This window comes from Sorex araneus, chromosome 4, assembly GCF_027595985.1.
Source record: "Sorex araneus isolate mSorAra2 chromosome 4, mSorAra2.pri, whole genome shotgun sequence".
NCBI lineage: Eukaryota > Metazoa > Chordata > Mammalia > Eulipotyphla > Soricidae > Sorex > Sorex araneus.
Window position 1 is genome coordinate 98,707,145 of NC_073305.1, and position 27,291 is coordinate 98,734,435.

At 38.9% G+C, this 27,291-nt stretch overlaps 2 protein-coding genes across 2 annotated transcripts in view; one reads left to right on the forward strand and one right to left on the reverse strand.

The window, feature by feature from the left end:
• Positions 1–529: 529 nt before the first annotated feature.
• COL9A1 (collagen type IX alpha 1 chain) overlaps positions 530–27,291 on the reverse strand; it is a 102,302-nt gene continuing 75,540 nt past the window's right edge. Inside the window, exons 31-38 of the mRNA XM_004605885.2 lie at positions 27,131–27,166; positions 25,536–25,580; positions 23,440–23,472; positions 19,950–20,096; positions 19,664–19,718; positions 16,966–17,154; positions 7,454–7,531; positions 530–1,266 (exon numbers count right to left, since the gene is read on the reverse strand). Of these exons, the coding sequence (XP_004605942.2) occupies positions 1,082–1,266; positions 7,454–7,531; positions 16,966–17,154; positions 19,664–19,718; positions 19,950–20,096; positions 23,440–23,472; positions 25,536–25,580; positions 27,131–27,166 (768 nt within the window). The 3' untranslated portion in view covers positions 530–1,081. The remainder of the gene's footprint in view (positions 1,267–7,453; positions 7,532–16,965; positions 17,155–19,663; positions 19,719–19,949; positions 20,097–23,439; positions 23,473–25,535; positions 25,581–27,130; positions 27,167–27,291) is intronic.
• LOC105942845 (ATP synthase membrane subunit f) lies at positions 7,668–8,609 on the forward strand. The gene is made up of 3 exons (XM_055134939.1): positions 7,668–7,673; positions 8,027–8,105; positions 8,220–8,609. The coding sequence occupies exons 1-3, from the start codon at positions 7,668–7,670 to the stop codon at positions 8,525–8,527; spliced, it is 393 nt and encodes a 130-aa protein (XP_054990914.1). The 3' UTR covers positions 8,528–8,609.

Below are 27,291 nucleotides of genomic sequence, written 5' to 3' on the forward strand. Positions count from 1 at the left end.
GGCAGTGGTTCCTAATACACAAAGCAAGCAAGGCTTGGCATCCGTGAAATCTCTGATAATACACAAATGTGTGTTTGTGTATGTGTTTTTATATTTTTCCAGGGTATAAACTGGTAGCTTTCATTAGAACCACTCATATATACAGAAACTTTTAGGTATTGCCCTCTAGAGAACAGTGAGGGCTTTTTAATTCCTCTGAAGAAAAAAATGGCACTAATATTATCAACATATGCCTACAGGCATTCCAGTAATTAAAATATTTTGATACACTTTTAAAATCTCAAGAACTTCTTTCCATTGAGCACAGAAAAAATTTACAAAAAAACATGCAAAAGATTAAGAAACCATATTTATTTTTTCTTTGGTACAACCAGAGAGTATTACCTCAAACCTTCAAAACAATCTCACCAGTAAAACTCATGAATGCAGGATAGTAAAATTCCTTCTTTGCTTTAACAGAGTAGTTCAAAACATTAATAGATTTAGGATAGAGTGCAGTTCAGCAATAAAAATCAGGCCAACCATAAAAACTAACATGGGCTGTAAGAAAAGCATTCCCATGTGGCACAGCATTCACCATGCCCAATAGAGCACAACAATGGGATTTTTAAGCACCAATTCTATTGACTGTAGTTGGGTTTCCTCATCATGAGTCTGAAAATCCTATATACAGCTGAAAAATGGATTTGAAAACAACATCTAAATTAAAAAAATGGAAATAACTACCACCACTGAGGTAACCAAACAGTTGTTTTTGTTTATTGGCAAGGTGGTCCACAATGGATCATGGATGTGTAGCACATAAAAGTTCAAGATCCTGGGAATAGGATTCAGCATTTATTGAAAGGGGTGTGTTGGGGGGAAGGGGTAGTTTGATTCACCCACTAGTCTACTGCCATCTTCCCTCCCAGGGAAAGGAAAGAGGATTTACTGCTTAGCACCATTGCTTTCAATCTGATTGTCAAGTAGGATTCATCATATCATCTTCAGCCCCAGCTTCAGGGGCCGTTTCTCCTCTCTCCCCAGCTGCCGGGCTGGGGTTAGGGCAGCAGCCAGACGGCGTAGCACCTTCACTGGCTGGTCACTGATCCGGCCCTTTGCTGAATGCTCGCTGACCAGCTTGCATGGTGCAAGAGGCTGGCTCACAGAAACCAGGAGGGCCAGGCGGACCCGGAGGACCAGGCACACCAGGAATTCCTGCCACCCCCGCTGGCCCCCTCTCCCCATCTCGACCATTTCTTCCATAGCTGGCAGGACCTGGGTCACCTGAAACACAAAAGATGGCAGAGATGAGCAGGATGTGACTGCCAAGTGGCAGAAGGCACAGGAGCCCAGGGGCTCAGCCTTCCGTCCACAGGAGTTTAATAAGTACCTACAGAAATAGTGATGATGGTGAAATGCACTGGCCATCGATTTCTTGAAAATTAAGTGCGGAAAGAGACCCCAGCGTCTCTAACTCACATTTCCATCACCAGAGTCACCAATGTCCAAAATGATAGAGCTAGAACCTATTTCTACTGAGCCCTGAAAGGAGCTAAAATCAATTGCCCTGAAGGAAGTGTCAAACAGAACTGAACTTCGTAGGCAGTGTGAAAAAAATGAAAAGCAATATATAAATAATTTCTGTATTTCATCCCGGGGGAAGTGATAATTTGGGGGGAATTATGGAGGAATTAAATAAATTATATTACTAAGATAAATTTTACCAGACTGGTTTTACACTTTTTAATGGGGCTGTTAGAAGATTTCAAATTATGCAATACAACTTGGATTTGGGGATCAGACTATATGTCATTCAAATTGTGTTCTACTAGCAGAAGCCCTTTTTTTCTGAAGGGTGAGACATATCTAGACGGGTATGTACAGCTCGGTGGGTTGAAAGGTTTCGGAGACAGTCCGATGGCTTTAAGTTCTCACTAAAGTTTGTTGACCTTCCTAAGTAATAAGGAAATGGCCCCTGGCACCTAAAATGTTACTTGTATCTTTACTAGAAAAAAACTGACAGTAAAGTGAGATGAAAATTGGCCACTGATATTCCACATCAGTGTTGGGGAGACAATAGGGACCACTGAGGCCTGTAGTGAAGTGGAGAGTGACTGTCAGCAGCAGCGCTGCTCCAGCTGATAGCTGCCACAGGGGAAAGGGCCCGTGCTCCCAGAGCCTGGACTGTGATTTCTCTCAATTTTCCAACACTAACAAGTGATTCAACTTTAAAAAACAACAAAAAAAAAAAGCCTTTCTGCCTCAAGCCTGAATTGTAAAGAAATTCCTTCTCTAATAGATGGATATTCAGAATCAAGAAAAAAATAGCTTTTATTTATTTTGTATAGGATCCACACCTATACTAGATGGTCCAGGGTCACATCCTTGGGTCACCAAAGGGGCAGGATTTAACCCGGGATCTCACAAATGCTCCGGCTTGTCTGAAACAGTAGGTAAGGCTGTTTGTCTTGCACGCAGCCGACCCAGGTTTGAGTCATCTGTCCCTCCGTCCCGGCAAGATACAGTGAGTATCCCGCCCTCATGGCAGAGCCTGGCAAGCTCCCCGTGGCATATTTGATATGCCAAAAACAATAACAAGTCTCACAATGGAGATGTTACTGGTGACCGCTTGAGCAAATCGATGAACAGTGCTACAGTGCTACAGATATTCATGTTTAGTTCTCCATTTAAGCACATTTGGGAGACATTTTTTCATTTGAAGTATGTCTCTGGTTGAATTCTTTGCATCTGAACTGCCACAACTCAGGGAAGTAGGAAGAGAAGCACAAGAACCAAAAGTTAGTAATGGTTCTTCTCGAATACTTTATTTTTTTAAGTTTCTGTTAATTCAGACATTTAATTATTTCACTTTAAATATTTTTTTTATATTTTGGCCTTGCTGATTGTGCTTAGGGCTTACTGCTGCTGGGTCTGTACTCAGGGATCACACCTTGCAGGATTCACGAGGACCATAAAAGATGCCAGAGAGCAAATCCAGGACAGCAGCCTGGAAGACAAGCACTCTACCAGCTTTACTAGCTCTGAAACGCCTCAAATTATTTTTATAAGAAACTAAATATATTGGGGCTGGAGCGATAGCACAGCGGGTAGGGCGTTTGCCTTGCACGTGGCCGACCCGAGTTCGAATCCCAGCATCGCATATGGTCCCCTGAGCACCACCAGGAGTAATTCCTGAGTGCAGAGCCAGGAGGAACCCCTGTGTATCGCCAGGTGTTATTAAAAAAAAAAGAAACTAAATATATTTTTCTGAGATACTGTCCAGTAGAAATGTCTGAAGAGGGTATGGCGGGGGGGACAGGTTGGGGTAAGGATGGGGAACAAACTTTACATAACAGATTTTTTTATGACCACTGGCCTTGGGAAATTATTCTCAGTGGCACTGTAAATAAATGTAAGTTTTTATTATGTGGGAACCTAATTATTGGATAACACTAAATCATTCATGAAATCCAGCAGCAACCTTAACAAATACAAATAACTACATTTTTACTATTAAGAAGTGAAAGCATAAATCTCAAGTGGTTTAATTCTGTTTGTCCCATGACTGGATTATCTATGTGAAGTACGAACTGATTACACAATTATCTGAAACTCGAGAACCTATAAAAATGTTATTGCCAAACTTCTTCATTTTGAAAAAAAAAAACACATGTCTGTCATTTTCTGTATGAACACAAGAGGGCAGTGATGTTACATTAATAGAGGCCAATTGCTAGAGGAACTATAAAGACCTAATAGATATTAGAGAATGTGTATACACAGATTTTAAAAAACAAAACCAAAATATTTTAAAAACCTAAAAATACTTTTCAGCATGAAGTAATTTATTGATGATAAAACCACTGGTTATATAAATTTCTTTTGCATGTGCCAGGGAATATAATTTCCTCCTTTATACTAATTTATTTTTGTGGTATTTGTCAAAGTGTATATGTTTAAGGGACTGGTAAGGTGGTTTATTTATATAAGATGCACACAAAGAAATAAAATTCCCACAGTAGTGTAAACAGGATAAATGACTACAGCTAAACTTAAGCTTTAACTGAATGTGTCTTTTGTTTCGGGGTGTTTTGTTTTCTACTCCATATTCATAAGCAAAGCTCACCAATTTGCCAGCTTTGCAGAGGAAGCCTGAATACTCTGCATGCAGTGTGGAACTGCACAAGGCCAGCTTTGCCTTTCATATCCAAGAAGAGAAAAGCATCTCAGCTGATAAGCCCAGCTCATAAGTCACATTGCTGGTAACAACCATGACTTGTCATTGTGAACTTGTAAGTGAACTTGAATGCACAGAGGAAAGAGGAAACCAGGATCCACCATTAAATGGTTTTCCATAAAATCTTTAGAATGACAAGAAGCTGGTTTCAAATGGACAATTTGGGTGGCAGAGGCATGGAGAGTTCTGTCAATAAAACTACCCAGATAAGTGGTACCACTAAAGGCCTCTGGAAAGAAACTGAAGGGGATGGGGGGGTGCGGGGGGTAAAGTCCCAGGGATGTTTAATGGAATCCAGATGCTCTCAGAGAAAAGCAGAATGGAACTTAAGGGGTATGCCAGTGTCAGATAGGTTGACAGGCAATGGCAGAGTAATCATATCATTGGACAACCCATCCATCATTGAACCTGGACACAGAAAGCATAAATATCTGCCACTATCACTTATTACCTAAGAGGCCTTTTCAGCACAGGTGACTTTTCTGTTTTTGTATTTCCTCAACTATAAAGAGGGGGAATAATAACCATCCACAGGTGAAGCTGCAGAATGTTTGCCATCTGCTAAGCACCTTCCAAGGACTTTTGTATATTCTCACGTGTACAGTCCCTCTTAAACAACTCCAGAGGGCAGAGCTGCTTATTATTGTTATGCAGAGAAAGAAACTGAATCACTAAGAGTTAGAGTAGTTTTAAGTAAACGAGGAAACAGAGTGTATACCCTTGCAGCCTGACTCCAGATCTCAGACTTCTTAAATATCTACCCTACTTACCACTGGCTAAAAGAAACAACTGGACAATTCATATGTACTATTTGAACAATAGAAAACTAGAACCAAAGTGATCATAATGACCCAAGCTTCCACAAAAAAAATATAACACTGAACATCAAACATAGTAAGATATAGATATGTGATAGAGAACTGAAACTGTCCAAATAGCAAAGGAAAAAATGATAATGAGGACATTGGTTGCATTTTCCCTCAAATACATATGATATATTAACACAACAAAGGGAAATTATTGAATTTTCTTTTTACTAAGGGGTATTTAAGTCCCGAATTTAACAACAGGAACAAAGTTTACACCACATTTTGTTCTCAGGATTTTCCTTCCAGGTCATACATAAGGTATATATTTATCTTGGAGGTTCCAGACATATTCCTGCACAGAATACTATTGAAGATTGCCCCAAACCCAAAAGATTTCTTATTCATTTAATTATAAGATATAAAAAATCACGGTCCTTATCATACTGTAAGTTTTACCAGGGAAATAAAATATAGTCTTGCCTCCCAAAGGGGAGAGAACAGTGGAATGATTTACCGGGACCCAGTACTTTGTGATTTGGAGTAGAATTTGGTAGAAGGTGGTCCAAGGTATGCTGACCACAGGAGAGGCATGCTACTTCAATCAAAGGCAGGAGAATAAGGATGGCAGGGCTTTCCAAGGGCACAGCTCTATCCTTAGTGTTTCATCTGCTTCATAAAAGTAAATGTGGGTTTGTTTTATTAATAATAGTATGAATAGCCAACATTTCCAAGAACCAGCTATAACCAAAACCTACCCTAAGGACTTTCACATGGATTGATTTTCTTTAATCCACAGACTTATATGCTAGAGGAATATACATCATCACTATTTTTCAAATGGGAAAACCGAATCAGCGCAATTAAGTTATTAATTAATTAGTGACAAAGTGAAAATTTGAACATAAGATGATCTGAGTAGTGGAAACCAAATTTCAAATTATAAAATGCTTTCTTTTAAAATCTCTCTGTCTCTCTGTCTCTGTCTCTGTCTGTCTGTCTCTCTCACACACACACACAAATTTATCAATTTGTGAAACATCTTGATGTGCACACGAATCATACTCCTGAAAGGCACTGTTTGAACTATCTCCAAATGTATTCATATTTTTTAAATTTCTTAATGAGAAAGCAATCCCCAGGAGCAATGAAATGGATAATTAGAAAGCAATGATGTTTCTGGCTGCAATTATAGCTATGATTGAATATGTAAGCCTCTGGCAGAATTAGAAAATGATCATTTCTTTTTCCAAATTTCCCTTAACCAAGTTTTCCATATCCATTATGGAAAGACGTGACTCCCCTTTATTTCTGTGCCCCCCACCTCCCGCCCTGTCCCCTTGACTCTCCTTAGTCTTACAAGGGAGGGGAGCTTCTCTGAGCCCTGAGTTCAACAGTTGAAGAGGTTTGCTGCACACTAAGCATCATTCATACTCTTAAATTGAACTGGCTTCCAGCCCTGTGCCTGAGGTTGGGCTTATGCGACTCTGCCAGTGAATGAGTGTGTTACAGCCTGGACTGGACTTGGTGACAGAGTAACCAGTGAGTAAAGAGAAAACAGCCTCCAAGGGAGAAAATGCAGGTTCTTCACACAGAAGCCACTTTGTTGTGTCCCAATCCACACAACTGTGATATATGGCTGTGGCTGGCTCTTTGTGGCTATGTATAGGAACGTCCAGGTTTATTTATTTTGAAAGCGTGAATTTCTACAAGATCTGGACAGTTGAAAGAAGGGATTTTTTTAAATATTACCACAACCTATAAAACATAAATAACTGAAACCTTGGATTAATTTCCTCGTTGTCCTGACTTTTTAGTTTAAAACTAAGAAACTACCAAGGGAGTTGGAAATAGAACTCAATGCATTCAAGAGTTTTGTAAGAAGTGCATTGTGGTTGAACCTTGATGGAATTTTTTTGAAGGATCTACTGAAGAAATTAGTATTTCAAGCCCTGACACTAATTTTCTCACCATGACTACAGTCATGATTTACAGATCATTTGACTCTTCATGGACTAGAGCCATAGCTAGCAGATAGGGCGTTTGCCTTGCATGCGGTTAACCCAGGATGGATTCCTCTGTCTCTCTCAGAGAGCCCGGCAAGCTACGAGAGTATCCCAGCTGCACGGCAGTGCCTGGCAAGCTCCCCGGGGCATATTCGACATGCCAAAGACAGTAACAGCAAATCTCACAATGGAGATGTTACTGGTGCCCGCTCAAGCAAATCAATGAACAGCAGGACAGGATGACAGTGCTATACAGTGCTATACAGTTGACTCTTCATTAAAATTGGTCTTGAAAAATCAATGCCAGTCATTACTGACTTTCACTTGACATACTTAAATAACCAAAGAGCAATTCTTTAAACTCTTACCCAATTAAGACTACTCATTTGCTACCAATTATTGCTTGACTACACCACACTTACCTGGGAGACCCATAGCTCCTGGCAAACCTTTTGGACCTCTTCCTGGAGGACCACGGTCCCCTCTTTCTCCTGTATCACCTGCATTTCATAAGAGAGATGTTAATTTTCTACACAGCTTTACTTTATATCTATAAAACTTAAGTTACACATTACTTAACTTTTAAGCAACTAAAAATTCAGAGGCCAAAATTATCACTAAGTTACCACAAACTAAATGGTAGTATATATGTAGTGAGGCAAAACCTGCATTAATTTTATTAATCAATGTAAAAGTGAAAATACGATAATCATCATATTTTCCATTTCAATCCCCATACTTTCTTGTGCTTTGCTGACTGCCTGTGCTATTGTTTCTTTGGACCCATTGAACATCCCCATCTAGCGTCACTGGAGACACTGTCTGAGGATTTATAGGTGTTTATGTCTCCTGTGATACTATTTTCGCTGATTGAACTTGGTGGTTTTCTATGTGTTTTCCCTTTGTTTTTCTAGTGTTCTTTTGTGCTCGAGGTTTGGGAAGGTGGTGAGGGGTTAGCTATAGGTGCTCTTTGCCTTCTCTGCCTGTCCTCACAGAATAACAGGAAGAATAACTGGGAGCAGCATGCAATTTGTAGAGTAGATCTATCACATGGCTACTTGCGTGAACTTTTAGGTATGGCCCAAAACAAAAAACAAAGCAAAACAAAATTCTCAAAAGAAAAAAACACATGAAAGGAATGCAAGCTATTAAACCAACTAAAATAGTATTGTGGTCCTCCTTTCCCAGCAGCCCTCGCGCGCCCGCACAGCGGACACCCAGGACTCCAGCACGGCGTCGGCGCATCTCTGAAGGACAAGCGACTCCTGGATGTCAAACTCGGGGAGCTGACAAGCTGGGTAATGATGTGGGACTTCACCCCGAGAGGCATCGGTGGAGCCTTTCAGAGAGGTTGTCAGCGGTACTACGACAAGTACATCAACGTGAAGAAGGGCAGTGTGGCTGGCGTGTCCATGGTGCTGGCCGCCTACGTGCCTTTCAACTATTGCCGCTCCTACCATGAACTCAAACACAGACGGCATCGCAAGTACCACTGAAGGCTGAGGAGGATGCCCTGCATTTCCGACTCTGCTCTACACCCCAATTCCTCATACCCAGTACCACCCAATAAATGACCAGTTCCAGGAAAAAAATAAATAAATAAATAAATAAATAAAATAAAATAGTATTGTGCTAACATAAATAGACAGACCAGTGAAACAGGGAGAAATTTTAAAAACAGGTCTCAATTTTTGTGGGAATTTGATTTATAATAAAGGTGACATCTTAAAGTGGAGAAATTCAAAATAATTTAATTAATTTAAGAGTGGTTTATAACATTTAAAAAATACATAATCCTGGAGGGACTGGAGCGACAGTACAGTGCATAGGACATTTGCCTTGCATGCGGCCGACCCGGGTTCGATTCCCAGCATCTGATATGGTCCCCTGAGCACCGCCAGGAGTAATTCCTGAGTGTAAAGCCAGGAGTAACCCTGTGCATCACCGGGTGTAACCCAAAAAGAAAAAAATTCTGGAATGGAGAGATAATGCAGTGCACTGGGTACTTGCTTTTTACATAGCTGACCCAGGTTCAACTCCCAGATCCCCATGTTTCCATCCACTTTCCAGATCTGCCAGGAATGAATGCTGCCTGAGCACACAGTCAGGAATATTCCCTGAGCACAACCAGACGTGGACCAAAAAGAAAAAACAAAAAACCCGATCTATTCCTCATGATAAATTACAAATATCAAATATTTAAATTAAATAACCAGAAAAAAAACAAGAGATAATTATTTTTTACTTTTAGGTTTGAGTGAACATTTATATTATGATTCAAAGTATGAAGAGTTTCTAAATATCAACAAAAAAGGTCAAAAACACACATAGAGAGCACACACATGCACAGGCACGTTCACACACACACACACACACACACACACACACACACACAAAGCAGAATACATTCACTAAAAGATAAAAAGACAGTGGTCTAGAGAGATAGCATAACTGGTAATTGCCTTACAAGAGGCAAACCCAGCTTTGATCCTCAGTACTACGTACGGTCCGCTCTAACCACAGGAGTGAATCCTGAGCACAGAGCCAGGAGTAAGTCCTCAGCACCACCAGATAAAGCTCAAGCCTTACACCCAAATGAATAAAATAAAATTGGTCCTAAGATAAATGAAAAATACCATGACTTTACTCTCATAGCAAAATTAATGATAGAGTAGTAGCTTAAATGACTGAAATAGATCTCTGGCATGCAGAGACCCCAAATTTCATTCCTAGCACTGCAAACACCATGGTGGTAGAACCCTGGTGGTCCTCAAGCATCCTCAAACCCAAGGAGCAACAGATCACCATGTCTCAACATAAACCTTCTTGTCCACAAAGAGGAGCCAAATGTCATTGGAAGTAGCCTTGGGTCCCCTGACCACTATTTGGTAGACTCATACATAAAAAAATAGCAAAGAGTCTGCATTAATCAGTAAGATCAGCAAAAATTCAAAGAATAACTAAACATATGCTAGCCAGTCTGGGAAAATATACTATCAGATACCACTGATTAGAGTAGAAAGTGCAAGAACTCCAAGAGGACTCAGTGTTGTGGACACCTGACTTGCAAGTGTGAGCCTATGACTTTAATTCCTTTGCTACTTCACACACCAAGCATGATCCTAACAATTCTGTTGTTTCAGGTTGGCTACCTGAGATCCCCAACACTGCAAGTTATTTTTGTCTACACTGCAGCCAAATTGATGAAGCACCTCAACTAAAAGGCATGACCCCTATGCAACCCAAAACTAAATATGTGAGCACCCAACCAGGCATGTGTTTGATCCCCGGTCATCACAACTTCAGTAACAAAGACAAGAGAAAATGCAGGAAATTAGCAGAAGGAAGGAAAGATGGAAGAAGAATATAAAAAATATATAGATAGATAGATACAGATATACACATATGTGTGTGTGCATAGCACCTTTCATTACAACTTTACTGTAGCAGCAGATTAGAAACACTTAAATGTCCACCAAAGAGGAAAATAGACTATGGTACCTCCACCAAATGGAATACTATGCAACAGTAATGAAAACTTTTGAAGCGATCTCCAGTAAGTAGTATCAAAAGAAAAAAAATGAAGACACAGATCACTTATGAGAAGGCAGTGTAATTTTTAAAGTATAAAGGGAAATATAAAGGCTGGAGCAATAGCACAGCAGGTAGAGCGTTTGCCTTGCACGTGGTCTACCCGGGTTCGATTCCCAGCATCCCATATAGTCCCCTGAGCACTGCCAGGGGTAATTCCTGAGTGCAGAGCCAGGAGTGACCCCTGTGCATCACCAGGTGTGACCCAAAAAGCAAAAAAAAGAAAGAAAATATATATATGTAACTATCTTTATATATCATAGATGGTCAGAATATATAAGCAACTAATAATAGTATTTACCTGATGGGTAGGATAAAGGATATCTGGCAGATAGGAGAGTGTGGTAAAAACTCTTCACTAAATATCTTTTTATACATTTTTTAAAGTCATGAACAATGCAAATTTAGTATTGCCAAAAATATAAAGAATTTTCAAAACTTATAAAGTGTGCTGTCACAAGTGCCTTCATTTCACTCATTATTTATAGGGAATATTCTTTGGATTGCAGCCAACCATATGCATTTGCAAGACAGTTGATTGAATGTGGGGATTCAGCAGTCACAGAAGAAAACTGCATTAATTATTCTGGGCCCTGCAGAGACCAAACCTAGAAACGAGGCCTCATTAACCAAGTGCCCTGTACCTTAGTTAACAGGTCCAGAATGACTTCTACTGCTCGTAGTAGAAAGCATTGTTCTGCTATCTCATTAGTACAGCATTATATTATTATCCTACCATGCTTTCAGAAGACACCTTATGCAACAAATTCTACCATTATTTTTTTCCAAACCATTTCTTCAAACCCAACCTCATTCAATATTGAATCAAATACGTTAATCATTTTAAAAGAATTTTACAAACAAAGGCATATGCACAATAGGACAAGGAAGAAGCTCTGCAGATAGTGAAATAGTCAGAAACCCCTAATTAAGTGAAGGATTCATCCCGTTAATTTTAGCTGTGAATGGTCCTTGGATGAATATTTAAGTGTTGAATCAACGGCATCTGTATAACAATTTTAACTTTTTAAACTACTATTTAAATACAGGGAGCTCAGGTTGAACTTATATTCGGATAAACTAGTTGTTTTTGTTTTTTTTCCACACTGCATAATCAATAGGGCCTTACTATATAAGGAAAATGTGACTACTAGCACTTTAAAGACTAAAAGCTTACGCAGTCTTGCTAACATGGCAATTTAAATGTCACATCACAGTAATTCTGGTGGCTGGCATTGAGAGTATCTTTAAATGTGCCATATTTTGTGAAGATAGGAGATGAAGATTATAAATTAAAATGCAACTTTCACACTGTTAGTGAAAATTAAACACATTCTGGTGTGAATCCAGACTAACTTTAAAATATTACTTGCAAGGAATAACACTGCTGTCTTCGTTGCAATACTATCTTAATTTGGGGGAGGGGGGTGGCATAGAAAAACAGATTTTCGATGAACTCCAAGACACAGCCACATTGTAAATTGTTGGTCTGCAACCAACTGTGTGAGCACATTGGTTCTGCTTATCACCAATGTTAAATCTCCTTCTCCAACCCCTGGGCATATCTTCCTCTGAGCTGCTAGAAAACCAGCTAAAGGAACTAAAGTCCTCCCATTGTTATCCCACTGTGTGAGAAAATACACACAAAGAGCTTACAAAATAAGCTTCCAATGCAATTGGAGTAGAAAAAAGCTCATCATGAACATGAGTAACTAAACAGAAACATTGTCTAATCCCCTCCATACTTGTTATCTATTTTGCTTGTTTGAAAGTTATAATTGATGCTTCATCTCCAAGCAAGCAAATTAATACTAAAAAAAAGTGTTAGTCACAATTATGGCGGTTATTTTCTCAAGCTTCATTTGCATATTGACACATCTGTTTGACTCACACTAAAAGAGCTTAAAAAATAGACAGTCCCACTCAAAATTAGTCCAAAGCAGAAATATTTAAAAATAGTCCATTTGCTATGCGACACTCAACAGAACACAGGGCCAGTAGGTGTGGAATGGGACTCTGCTTAAGTACTCACATAAGATGTAGGTGCAACGCCCGCCTGGGCTCTGACATATTCATGTAATACTGGAGAAGACTCCCAGGTGAGAAGTAAGGGAATGTTATAAATATGATTAAAGCACTGAGTAGTTATTGAGACATTTTTCTACTGGCCCATTGAAAATGCTCCACTGTTTTTCAGAGGAATTCTGTGTCACTGTTGCTGTTGTGGATGAACACACTTGGCACTGCTCAGGGACCATGTGAACCTGGGATTGAACCCAGAGCCTCACTAGCTGCAAGATATGTAGTCTATCATCTCCAACTCCATAATAATTTTTAAATGAGAAAAGCAGTAACTTGAGTAAGACATAACTTTGTGGAAATTTTAAATTTTTTTGCTTTTTAGTTAACTAGGTAGCAATTTTTTCTGGGAAAAGGTTCACAAAGATTTTATATGGCTAAGTGACATTTGTACCATCCCTTCTTCATTAAGCATGGAGAAAAAGAAATAGGTAATAATAAAACTCCTTTCTAGATGAATATTTAACTTTCAAATAATAGAGTACATGTAAGATCAGTAAATTTGATTTATAATCTCTGGTTGGTATAATATTACATGTCTCTATAAAATACTGTTAATGTATATGTTAGGACAAGAGAGTCATGTACAGCTATCTAGAATCATGTTCCATAGTAGTGTGACTGATTAAGAAAATATAATTAAGCACTAGAGCAAAAGCACAGCAGGTAGGGCATTTGCCTTACACACAGCCAACCTGGGTTCAATTCCCAGCATCCCATATGGTCCCCCAAGCACTGCCAGGATTAATTCCTGAGTGCAGAGCCAGGAGTAACCCCTGAGCATCGATGGGTGTGACCAAAAAAGCAAAAAAAAAAAGAAAGAAAGAAAGAAAGAAAGAAAGAAAGAAAGAAAGAAAGAAAGAAAGAAAGAAAGAAAGAAAGAAAGAAAGAAAGAAAGAAAGAAAGAAAGAAAAAGAAAAGCCTTTCCCCCAAGGCTTTAGTTGAGTGAAGAAAATAGTGAAAATGGTCCTTGAGAAAAATCAATGACAAAAAAAATAAATAAATAAAAGAACAGAGAAAGTGGGGAAAGAAATTGTTTCATATAAAAAGAAAAGGACTACATGCCATTTAGCTAATAGACGACATAATAAATACTAGGTTGGAAAAGTTAGGGGGAAGTCCTTCATAAAGTAAAACTATTCTTATAAATGAACTTAGTGCTAGAAACATTTCCTAAATATAGAAATATATGCCCTTTCTTAAAAATAAGTTTCCTATGTACACTGGTGTGGGATGGATGTTGGAAATCTGTGTGACTGAAATCCAATCATGAACAGTTTTGTAAGGGTCTATCTCACAGTGATTCAATAAAAAAGTTAAATAAATAAAATAAAGTAACAAAAATAAGTTTCCTCTGTGACAGAGGACTGTGCCCTTCCTACCTAGCCACAATTCAATAATGGTCAAAGTTTCCCAGAACATTTTCCATGTCCCATGGTTCTCATCCCTGGTTGCTCATTAAAATCACCTATAAAATATCTTTAAATCCTCATGTCCAGCCCAATTAAGTCAGAATCTCTGTGAGGGAGACACAGAACTGGAGAGATTTTAAAGTTCCCTTGACGATCCCAGTGCACAGCCCAGCTGAAGACACACAGCTTTAGGCTGACTATGCTAGCTCAGCAAATCACAGGGATGGTTTTATTTCTTAAGAGAATAGATGGACGTCCAGAGAGTTCTGGTACTAACTCAGAGTTAAGCACTGCCTCCAAATATGAAGACTTCTTTTTAGCCAAAGAAAGCTGTGATTTCTAGAGCCCCTCGAAAACATTCCTTTCCATTTGCAGTAGGAAAAAGAAAGAGTTATTCACACGTGTATCGAGCTCCATCGGAAGCACCTGGCTGCTAGTAGCACAGACAGCTGGGTCCCGCCTCCGGAGTTTATGATCCGGTGAGTCTAGGGCTGACTGGAGAATGTGCATTCCTCAAAAGACTCCAGGTGATACTGACACTCCGGGGACCACTCTTTCAGAACCACTGCTCTAGTACAAAGGTCTTCTCTTCACCTGCCAGCCCAGGGATGGGAGCGAGTCTGCAGGTGTAGAAAGGAGACCAGTGTTCTGTCACAGTGGTTATAAATGCAGGTCCATGGACCAGAATGCCAGCAGATGTTGGTCCAAGGTGTTGTGGCGTCCCTGTGGTGTATTCGATATGCCACAAACAGTAACAAGTCTCACAATGGAGACGTTGCTGGTGCCCACTCGAGCAAATTGATGAACAACGGGATGAAGAATATTGTATTGTGTAATATACCACAGTTTCTTTATTCAGTCATCTGTTCTTGGAAACTCATCTTCTTTCTAGATTTTGACAATTGTGGATAATGTTGCAGTGAACATGGAATCACAGATGTCTTTTTAGAAAAGAGTTTTTGGGTCCTTGGGATAGATGCCAGGAATTGCTGGGTCATATGGAAGTTCAATTCTTAGTTTTTAGGGAAGTGTCTATATTGTTTTCTCAAAAGGCTGAACCAATTGATATTTCAATGAGATGTGAATGAGGATTTTTTCCCCTATATCCGTGTGAACACTGGTTAGTTTTGTTCTTTTTGATGTGTGTAGGTCTCACTGGTATAAAAGATACCTAATTGCTATTTTGACTTGCATTTTTGTCATGAAAAGTGATGCAGAGAAATTTTAATATCCTCAATAACCACCTGTGTAAAAAAAAAATAGAAAAGGTCGAGGACCTTGTTCTAGAGTGAACTCTGAAAAGAGTGAGCAGTCATCCATGGGCTCTGGCACAAGCAAACTGTTGTGATCAACAATACACCAGACTGGAGGGAGGGGAGATGTTTTATTGTGTTTTTTTGTAATTTTCAATTTTATTTAACTTGCCATGATTTACAATACAGCTGATAATAAGGCTTCATGTATACAACATTCTACCACACCCTCTGCCTGAGTGGGCACTTTGCTCCACCATTGTCTCAGTGTGAGCAGGTTTTTTTTTTAAAGTGATTTACAGACTTACTAGGTACTAACTATTCAGAGAGTATCTCCAACATGAGTCCCTGAACCCTAGCTAAAAGTAGAACAAAGATGACTAGCTCTATGATTCTTCTAGAAACAATATCTAGTTCTCTATTTGATTTTGTCCATCTCTAAAAACTCTGAAATTGTGCCAGGTTTACATGAGACCCCAATTAAGCCTCATTTCTTTACATGCAGCACTGCACATGCCAAAAAAAAAAAATCAAATGTAATTAACAAAATTGTTCCAGCTGAGAGTGTTGTGAGCCAAATGCATCAGCAATTCATTTATAGATCCAAAAAGGCAGCTTGCTTGCCCTCTGACTATTCCTACCATAATATTTACCCCACAGAGAAGCACACTGTTTTGAAAGAAAAAGTACCTCATTCGTGTCTGATGCCACAGCTTTCTGAAGTTCTCAAAGATCTCTGAACCAGATCTTGTCAAGATGTAGAAACTCTCCTTTCTTTGGTCCTTTCTGTCAATTTCCAATGAACACATACACCCCATGTTCCTATACTTATCTTAACTAGAAAACACCACCAGAGGAAACAAGGCCTGCTGATTACCTAACATTACACTCACAACCCTGCTTCTCTGAACAACGCTGCCTAGAACAGCTTCTGTCTTTAAAAAAGAGGAAACCATCAATTCACACTCTCATAGCTTAAAGAAGGAATAAAGATTGCATTTCAAAACTGAAAAAGAAATCTACAAAAACTATAGAGTGAATGCCACTTTTATGTATATTTATTTACATTTGGGGCACACCCAGTGGATTTACTCCCAGTTCTGTGTTCAGGGATCACTCCTGGACGTGCTTAAGGTTCCTTAAGGTACCATTTGTGGTACTGGGGATCAAACCAGGGTCTGCCAGATACAAAGGACATGGGCCTCTCTAGTCCCAACAGTGTCACTTTGTACAAGAAATTTGAGGTTGCTCCAACTCATGTATCTTTTTTCTTAAGCCCTGCTAACAAAATTCTGTTAGTTTAAGTAACAAGCATTCTAAGGATGGTTATCATCACTGAAAGGGTTCTAATGTGACCTTAGCATCTCAAAATAATATATAGCTGAATGGACTTTCACCAGATCCTGTGATGTTTATTTGATGATTGACTGGGATGAAGTATAATAGAATGAAAACATCATTCTGGCAGAACTTTTAACATAACTGCTATTATACACCCAGGTCAAGAGAGTATCATGCAATAGTGCTTGTAAGATACACACCTACATCTGAAAAGGACAGAGTGAGTTCCTTTATTGCCATCTGTACAAAAAGGCTTACCTTTAGGCCCCCTCAAACCAAGAGCACCAGGTGGGCCTTTAATGCCTGGTAGGCCCCGAAGGCCCATCTGGCCAGGGAAACCATTCTCTCCTGGGGGGCCGGGAGGGCCAGGGGGCCCAGGCTTGCCAGGGAGGCCAGAAGCTCCAGAGTCAGGACGCTTGAGGCTCGCAGCCATCTCAGCAAGATGCTCTAAAGAAATAAAAAAAAAAACCCAAAACTGTCAGAGACATGAAACTGATTCAAAGAGAAGTTGTTGTTGTTGTTGTTGTTGTTGTTTTTCTTTTTGGGTCACACCCGGTGATGCACAAGGGTTACTCCTGGCTCATGCACTCAGGATAATTCCTGAACTCCTGCCGGTGCTCAGGGGACCATATAGGATGCTGAGAATCGAACCTGGGTCAGCCGCGTGCAAGGCCAACACCCTACCCTTTGTGCATGCTATTGCTCCATCCCCTCAAAGAGAAGTTTTTCAGGTGCTTTTTGGTTTTAATTTTTAGCATGTCATGAGAACTTTAAAATTGATGAGGGGAAATGAAGAAATCCCATTATCTTCTGCCTCCCCATCCCCAATCCCAAATTCTTTTTTTCGTTTCTTCTTTTTTTTCAATGCCAGCAAATACTGCTGTTTTATTTCACTCTCCTTAGATATATTTGGCCCTGCCAGTTTTAAGACAAAGGGAGAAGGATCAAACAAAAAACGAAAAATCCCTTCAACTACAGAGCTTTACAGTGAATGGTGTCCTAAAAAGATGAGTGTATCACCTGAATCCTATTCGGGTGTCTGAAAACCCAGGATAGGAAGAAAATGAGCTTCTTCACAATGGAGAAGTAGGTCCAGAAGCTTTTTAAATCCAAGGACAATATCCAGAATTATTTTTGAGATGCCACTTGAGAACCAGCTTCCCATTTTAGTTTGAAGATATTAAGCAAGCTGAAATATCCTGAGAATTCATGACTTCTTATAAATTCTTCCTCTTAAAAGTTCTTTTAGAGCTTATAATAGCAGACATTAAAAATATCCTGCTTCCTGAGAATGATCACAGTCTGTCTTAAAAATGAATAACTGTGGACATTTTCTAAAACATTTAATTGATTAAGAAACATCCACCAAAACCACGGAGATAAAGAAAAATTCCCTATTAAAACACTCTAAGGGAAATGTTCAAATGTAGTTTTTTTTAATGTCATAGGGTGTGAAGGAAGATTTCAAACTAACATTGTAAACCTGTTTAAATACAAGTATACATTTGCCTTAGGTAAGTAGGAATTAGCATAGAAACAATAATTTTCTAAATATGTATGCTTAAAATTCAAATATCTTTCAGGACACAAGATTAGCTTTCAAATGAATTTGTTCATAATCGAGTTGGTTCCAACAAGAATAAGATAATTATTTGTCAGAAGACCCAACATTACAGTGTATCATGTATTTCTTTAAAGCTTCATTTTCTGAGTAGTTTTAAATAGAGACAATTCTGAAACAGTGATGATAAATAACAACTGTAGAGCTACTGATAAAATTAGAGGAGGGGCTGGAGCAGTAGTACTAAAGGTAGGGCATTTGCCTTGCACACACCTAACCCAGTTCGACCCCTAGCATCCTGTATTGTCCCTGGAACATTACCAAGGGAAATTCCTGAGTCCAGAGCCAGAAGTAACCCCTGAGTATCACTAAGTGTGATTCATAAAAACAAAAAACAAAAAAATGAAAAATGAGGAGGAGGAGGAGGAGGAGAAAGAAGGAAGAAGAAGGAAGAAGAAGAAGAAGAAGAAGAAGAAGAAGAAGAAGAAGAAGAAGAAGAAGAAGAAGAAGAAGAAGAAGAAGGAGGAGGAGGAGGAGGAGGAGGAGGAGGAGGAGGAGGAGGAGGAGGAGGAGGAGGAGGAGAAGGAGAAGGAGAAGGAGAAGGAGAAGAAGAAGAAGAAGAAGAAGAAGAAGAAGAAGAAGAAGAAGAAGAAGAAGAAGAAGAAGAAGAAGAAGGAGGAGGAGGAGGAGGAGGAGGAGGAGGAGGAGGAGGAGGAGGAGGAGAAGGACAATGAGGAGGAGGAGGAGGAGAAGGAGGAGAAGGACGATGAGGAGGAGAAGGACGATGAGGCGGAAGAGGAGGAAAATAATCTATAGTGGGAGCCTAGATCAGTGCTAGGTATACACTAAGTGACAGTGTTAAGAGGTTAAGAGGGGTAAGAAATGCTTAAGATATCCAAGAGGGAAAAAAGTATGTGTCTGTGTGTGTGCATGAGAGGGGAGCAGAGAGAGAGAGACAGAAACAGAGACAGAGACAGAGAGACAGAGACAGAGAGAGACAGAGAGAGAGGGATCACTGAGCTTTCTTGAAAATTAACCCTATGGGGTGAGAGGAACCAGGCTAACTCAGAAAGGAAAAAGGAACTATTTTTCTCTCAGCCTATGCTTTTTTGTAGATATATTTTTTAAATTTATTCTTTTATTGAATCACCATGGGGAAAGTTACAAAGCTTTCAGGTTTAAGTCTCAGTTATACAATGCTCAAACACCCATCCCTTCACCAGTGCACATATCCCACCACCAAGAATCACAGTATACCTTCCCCCCACCTCCCCAGCCCCCCACCCTGCCTGTGTTATTCTTTCTTGTAGATAGCAGCAGCAGAATTGCTATTATTATTACTCAAAACCTTCTAACTTTGAAGCAGACAGAGTCCAGCCCTTATGATTTATTTACCTTGCATGACTCTCAGGCAAACCTGCTTAATGTGCTGATCTGTCGGTGCTCGACCCTGAGATAAAATAGAAAAAGCGAATTTATACCATAAAGAGGCCTTTGTGAAACAGCAAACGAGCAGACTGGGCAAGGAACCAAGAGACTTTCCAAGAGACTGTGTGGCACACACTGGTGAGGAGCTGAGGTTACCGTCAGCCCCCACCCCCACCCCATCCTACCCCATGCCAGCTCTGGTGTTGTGGGATGAAGATTCCAGAGGGAGCACGCAAGCACTGTCCAAACTCACTGGAGGACCCTGGATGCCAGGAAGGCCAGTAGCACCCTGTTCTCCCTGCACGCCTCGAGGTCCAGGCGGTCCCCGGAGTCCTTCTACTCCAGGAAGCCCCCGAACACCTTCCGGCCCCCGCAGGCCAGGCTCCCCTGGGTTTCCCACCTAAAACAAAACAGCACACAGTTAAACCAGGGCTCAAAACAAAGAATGCTTCTGTTTAACATGAATCCACGCTCTATACAGGAGTTTGGGGATTTATTACATTTTGATCTGCTATGAAGTGTTCATTCTGCGATTATAAACTGTCAAACTAAAGACACATAATGTCCTCCACCAACTCACCAAGGTCTTAACTTGTCTCTTCAAGTAAACTTTTAAAAAGTTTCTTTTTGTATAAGAATGAATTCAAAATATCAACTGGAATAATATATTTTGAAATCAGTCTTCATACTTTAAGCCACTTGCTAACAGTTTAAACAAACTGCTCGTGAGTTTGTTATTAAAAAGTTAATAAAGCTTGTTAACTTTTCTGATCACAAACAAGTCATGAGTTCACATAGAATGTATATGTCACCAGTAGAAGAAAGCATGATACTACAATGTCTCAAGTAAATTATTTTGTTGTTATAATATTTTTTTGAGGATTGAAGGTGAAATGTATTTAACATAAATTAAATAACACACTTAAAATGCCATGTGTACAGTAATTCATTTAAGTTCATGCATTTAAAGTTCTGGAACAAAATTAATTAATAATCTATGTTTTAGGAGAGTTAAAAAATATAAATGCTGAAAAACATAAATAATAAACTGTTTCCTTAGCATAAAAACATATACCACTTAGATTTTTTATAGCATAATCTCTAAACGCATTTTTAAAAATAATTATGTACAATAATGACTTTAAAAAAGAGACTAAATTGATTCACTTTTTGTTAAACTACCTCTCTTGGAATTTGACATAGTAGTACAGTATGCTGTTGTTTATAGAATAACAATGAGAAGATAAAAGAACAAGAAGCAGCAAGGGAATGCTAATGTTCAAGATATGAATGTTCATAAGGCAACCTAATTTGCTTTTTTTTTATATGCAACATTTATCTAGAAAGGCCTAACTCTTTCAAACATTCAAGTCTTTTAAATGAAAGAAAGGTGATGAAGCAATGCTTTCACCAGACATATCTAAAAAATGATCAGCACATGGGCTTTTTTCAATTTCTCTTTATGCAAAAAATAAAAGATTTTCATCTAAGTCACTTGTCAAAGTTGCTTCTATGAGGAAATTCTGGCTTAACAGACTTCCTGAAAGACAGAGTAATGGGAGAGGTAAGGATTTGCAACAGAAAATTCAGAATTGTCAGGAATCTAGCATATAAAACTATAAAAAGAAAAATTTAATTTTCTTTTGCATTGCATTGCTGGAATCAGACCCAGACACCTCAGATATGCAAGGTATGAGCTCCACTGCTGAGATACCCCCCAGCCCAAACCTGGAACAATTTTTAAAATGATCCAAAAAAGAAGTCAAAATGAATTTAGAAATAGTCTTAAGAACTGGCAGAAAACAAAGGAGACAAAATCAAAGTACAATTTCTTACTGGCAATATTGCTAGAGTTTGAAAAATTGCTGGAGCCAAAAACAAGGCTTTTTTTAATGAAGCAATCAAGAATCAAGAGTTGATATAGGCCCTGGGCCTTTGGGAAACCATCCCTCAGTTAGGAATTTTGATATAGAAACCAGATACAGACTTCACCTACTTATCAAGTCTGCCTTTGCTAAACTCATGGCAGAAAATGGGAACATTGGAACTTAAGAGATAGTACAGTGGGTAGGGTGCTTGCCTTGCATGTGCCAGATGCAATCCCTGGCACCACAAATGGCCCCTTGAGCCCTAGCAGGAGTGATCCCTGAGTCCAGGACCAGGAGGGGTAGGCCCCAAGCACTGCTGATTGGGGCTCCCACCCAACCTCCCCACCCCCATGAAAAAGAAAAGAAAATGAGTCTTTCTCATTTTCACTAAAGATGGGAAAATATAATACATTAGTATCACCCAGGTAACGTCAGAGAAAATTGGGATAGTATGGGAGGTAATAAAAAAATGAATTGATGCCAAACATCCATATTTAATTGAAATTAACTCATCTTGGCCATTACAGTGTTTATTCACTTTTTAAATTTACATCTTGAATTCTTACTCTCAAATATTACCTATTACTAGATAGTGAAATGAGATTTCTATTCCCAAATTTATTCTAGTTTGTTATTTGTATTTTTCTCAATCTTAAGCCATTTCTGTCAAAGATTATTAGGCATAAAGATGTTTCTTGAGTCATGAGATGGCCATAGAGTGCCCATTGATAGTCTCAACCTCTCCATCTCGGTTATGTTAAGACCTCAGGGTTGGGACTTATAACCACAGCTGGGTAGGCTCTTCTATAAAAAAAGTAAGGTTGAGGATGGATCTAAATACTTAAATATTGGAGAAGGCAACAGATGTAAGGAGAAGAAGAGTATTCCAGAGTAATAGAACAGTACATGGCATTAAACATCATGTCATGAAAGAACAGTGAACAAATGAAATTCTAGATATGAGGTTGACAAGGTGAGGTTGCAAGACAAGACAGAAACCACACTTCCTGAAAGACTTTTTATACTTTGCAAGGGGTCTGATTTTATTCTCTGAAGCATTATGCTTGAAGGATTTTAAGCAAAAGAGGGACAAATAATGGGATTTCTCTTTTAGTTTTCATGAGTATACAGTTTTGGACAGAGACAGAAAGAAGTAGGAAAGAGTCCAGACAAGGAAGGACTTAGAGATGAACTGAAATGTGAGAATAGTGTCATTAGACACAGAGGTCCGAGCTTGATCTTTTCTGTTTGATCTTTGCTCCCTTAATTATCCCCTATTTCTTTTTGTATTAGACAGATACTCCTTTCAAATTATAAATCTTCCCTGGTTTGCTAATTAGATTTATAATTCCTAATACATCTGATCTCTAAGGACACCAATTTCACTTCTAAGAAATAAAAAACATAATAAACATTTTCTGATTCTAATAAGCCTCTATTATATTTTCTTACACATAATGCCTCTATGTATTTCCATAAGAAGAACACACAAGAGATTAAGAAAATTGCTGAAATATTTGCAATGGTATAACTACTACCAAATTAAATTAGACCCTGATTGCCAAGAAGAATGTCATATTTTCAAAAAAATTACCCATATGTAGAGAAAATTAGCTTGCAATTCCCATTGAGCTATATATAAAATGGAAAGAAAAAGTTCTATTAGAGTTGTTAGTTCAAAAGGAAGAAGCCTTGATGAAACTGACTGTTTGTATCATTATTTTTATTAATTCTTTGCTTTAAAAACTAAGTTAACGCATTTGTTTCCTTTAAGTTAATTCTTTATGATTTTAATTTTATAGAATTATTTCATGAAATGAAGTAACGCATTTTCTTCAGCTTTATTGATTTTTTCACTATTGCTGTTATACTTACAGATCCCTTTGAGCCAGGTAGTCCTACATCTCCCTAAATCAATAAGACAAAAATGTTATTAGAACATATTCATATTTCATAGTTTCCTAAGAACATATAAAAGAATATTATATTATTGAAATCTATAAAAAACCATGAGGAGACTAACCTGACATCACAAAAAATTAAAAAAAACTAGACTGAAATTTCCCATTCTAGTCCCAGTTTTGCTAGTTGGTGACCCTGTATGATCTGTGGAATCTCCCAACCTTTGTTCTAACTTTTACACAACACAATTACGTCAAAATTCTTCAAGGTCCTATCCAGATTCAATATGTTGAATCCTATCCAGATTCAACACACTGAGAATTGAAATGTCTGCCAAACATGTTAAGCTGGGAATCTGTTATAAAACAGAAAAAAATGTGTGCTAGAAAGATCGAACAATGGTTAAGGTGTTTGCCTTGCATGTAACAGAGCCTGGTTAGATTCCCAACACTGTATATAGTTCTGAGCACTACCAGGAATGATCCCTGAGCTGAGTCAGGAGTGATCCCTAAGCACCACCAGGTGTGGCTCAAAAATAAAACAAAGTAAAATCCACAATAAAGTTGTTGTTTTGTTTTGTGTTTTATTTTGTCTTGTTTTTACAATACACCTGGCAGTGCTCAGGAGCTGTTGCTGACTTGGTGGTCAGGGGTCATTACTAAACAGTGCTTGGGGGAGCTCTGTGGTGCCAGGGAGTTAACCAAGGTTGCCTGCAAGCAAAGCAAGCACGCCAGTTCACTAGGCTGTAACTTGGGCCCAAGAAAAACCTAATGACTTTGTTTTTAAATTTACAGCAATATCCTAAAGTCTTCCCCCTTTAAAGTCTACCAGACCAAAACTGCATGTTTATGCTTTGTTTACAAAGTGAAACTCTTCTACCACTAATTCTACATTTGAACTTCGCCAAAGATATAAGCTTACATTGAAACCGAAGGATTGAAAACACCCTCATAGCCTAAAAAATAAAAATCTTTAATAGAAGATAAAATTTAAATAACCCCTTCTTAAAATTTACTTTAAGAAGTGTTGCCTGATTCAGATGTTACATCAATGTTAATTCTAGATCCTAGAAATCTGAATAAAGAGATTATCTGAATTCGTCCTGCACTGTAAGTTCTTCAAAACTGTTATCAGAAATCTATCACCCTACTCCAAAAGATCAAATATATGTTTCCAAATAAGACTATGTGAGGTCATGTCAAATATCATAATGATAAGTAGGCAGAGCCTGCAGTTCCAGAAGTAAAGGTAACATGCTCTCATTCATGCTGACTTATTGAAGAGTTGGCAGTACTCTCTTTTGGAGATGGAGTCAACCTCTTTTGAGGACTCTGGACTAGACAAGGATGTCCTTCAATCAGACTTGCAAGCTGTGCACAGCTTTCTAACTATAATGACACTTCATTTCTGTTTTTAAGACAGGCATGATTTATAAACTTTCTGTAGTAGTAGAATCATCCTGAATTAGGTCTACATTTAAAATCACAAAACAATTCACCATCTGGAACACTGACTTCCAAGTGCTTATAGCCAACATCATCCGTTTTGGATAATTTCTTCTGTTTTAGTTTACTTGACTGGAATCTCAGGGAGGGGGTTGTTTGTTAGTTTATATAAGAAATATCCGTTGTGTGTTTTGTTTTTTTTTGCTTTTTTCAGGTCACACCTGGCGATGCTCAGGGGTTACTCCTGGCTCTGCACTCAGGAATTACTCCTGGCGGTGCTCAGGGGACCATAGGGATGCTGGGAATCAAACCTGCGTTGGCCACATGCAAGGCAAATGCCCTACCCGCTGTGCTATCACTCCAGCCCCTATATAAGAAATATCTTAATCTTTAAAGAAGGTAACAAGAACAACAGTGTCAGAGAAAAGGAAATTTGTTTCTCACACAGTTCAAAATCACTGAGCTTCCTAATAATGGTGGGAAGTGGACCCTCTGGTGGAGGGTGTGATGTTGATACACTGTATACATAGATCTTATCATTAAAAGTTGTATAAACTATAGTGACTAAAATAACATTTTTTAAAAAATCATTAACTCTCAACAACCAGAAAAAAGAAGTCTTACAAATTCGCCCCTTTCTCCTGTTTCACCTTCTTCACCAGAGGCACCCTAAAAGTTAAGGTTGAAAGACATTTTTGAATTCTTAATTCAAATGTAATTCAAACTCAAATACCAATCTGCATTAATAAATATTCATAAGTGCTCCCAGTACTCCCAGAATCACATAGAAATACAATGTGTTCTCCAACAGCTCCAACTAGGCAGCTGTTAGAAAAGATGAAGTCATGAAATTTGCATATAGGTGGACCAACATGGGAAGTATCATGTTAAGTCAGAAAGAGAGGGACAGACGTAGAAAGATTGCACTCTGTGGAATATAAAGAAACATAATGGGAGACTAACACCCAAGAATAGTAGAGATATTACTATTAAATATTACTAGTAAACCAGGAGGATTACTCCACAGCTTAGAAGTCGACCTCGCATGCTGGGGGTAAAGGCAGCTCAGATAGAGAAGGGACCACCAAGTAAAGGGTGCTAGAAGGGCCTGCTCGGGATGGGAGATGCGGGCTGAAAGTAGACTATAGACCGAACATGATAGCCACTTAATACCTTTTAGCACAGCGGGTAGGGCGTTTGCCTTGCACGAGGCCAACCCGGGTTTGATTGCTCCGTCTTTCTCAGAGAGCCTGGCAAGCTACCAAGAGTATATCGCCCACAAGGCAGAGCCTGGCAAGCTCCCCATGACCTATTTGATATGCCAAAAACAGTAACAACAAGTCTCACAATGGAGACATTACTGGTGCCTGCTCAAGCAAATCGATGAACAACAGGATGACAGTGATACAGTGATACAGTGACTACAAACCACAACATCCAAAAGGAGAAAGAGAGCAAAAGGGAATGTCCTACCCCAGAGGTGGGCTGGGGTGGAGGGGAGGGGGTGGGGATAGTGGGAGGGATACTGGACCATTGATGTTGGAAAATGGGCACTGGTGGAGGGATGGGTACTTGACCATTGTATGACTGAAACGCAAGCACAAAAGTTTGTAAATCTGTAAATGTACCTCACAATGATTCACTAATAAAAAAGAAAAAGAAATACAATGTGTTCTCAATGACTTTTCATTATCGCTATTGCTGGCTAGTGATATCAATAGATTGAAAAAAAGCCTAAAAGTGAAGCTGAGTTTCTAAATCTCACTAAAATTTAGGATTAATGATTATACCAAGAAATTTTATAATTAGGTAGTACAGGGGGGATATTACAGCCAAAATAAAGAATAAAGAGAGAGAGGGGGAAGAGAGAGAGAAAGAGAGAGAGAGAGAGAGAAAGCAGTGGGAGTGGATGGGGAACTTATTTGCATAGTCTGAAGTTTTGATGTAAAAAAAATTTAAAAAGCAAACTTAAAACATTATGGTGTGGCTACGGAAGGCTCCAACAGAGACAAATCAATCAGTATGACAAGCAAAGAGAGAGCTACACTAAAGGAGAAAACAAGGTATAGTCTAGAAGATAGAAATATCATTAACACCAGTTTATTTCAAAAGTAGATACAACTATAAGCTAAGCTAAATTCTAGGTTTCACCATCTATAAAGCACTTCAGGAAAAAATTAACTTCCATCTCTTGATAGTATTCAAATGATAGTACCAACCTGTTCACCCTTGGGGCCAGGTTCACCAGCAACTCCCTGTAATAAAAATATTTTTTTCAGTATTTTGAGATGTTGATCTATTTTATTGATGTTGATCTATTTCATTTCAAAGGAACCAGTTCCCCCATTAGGCTGGTGAATAAGCAGAAGAGTGAAAAATG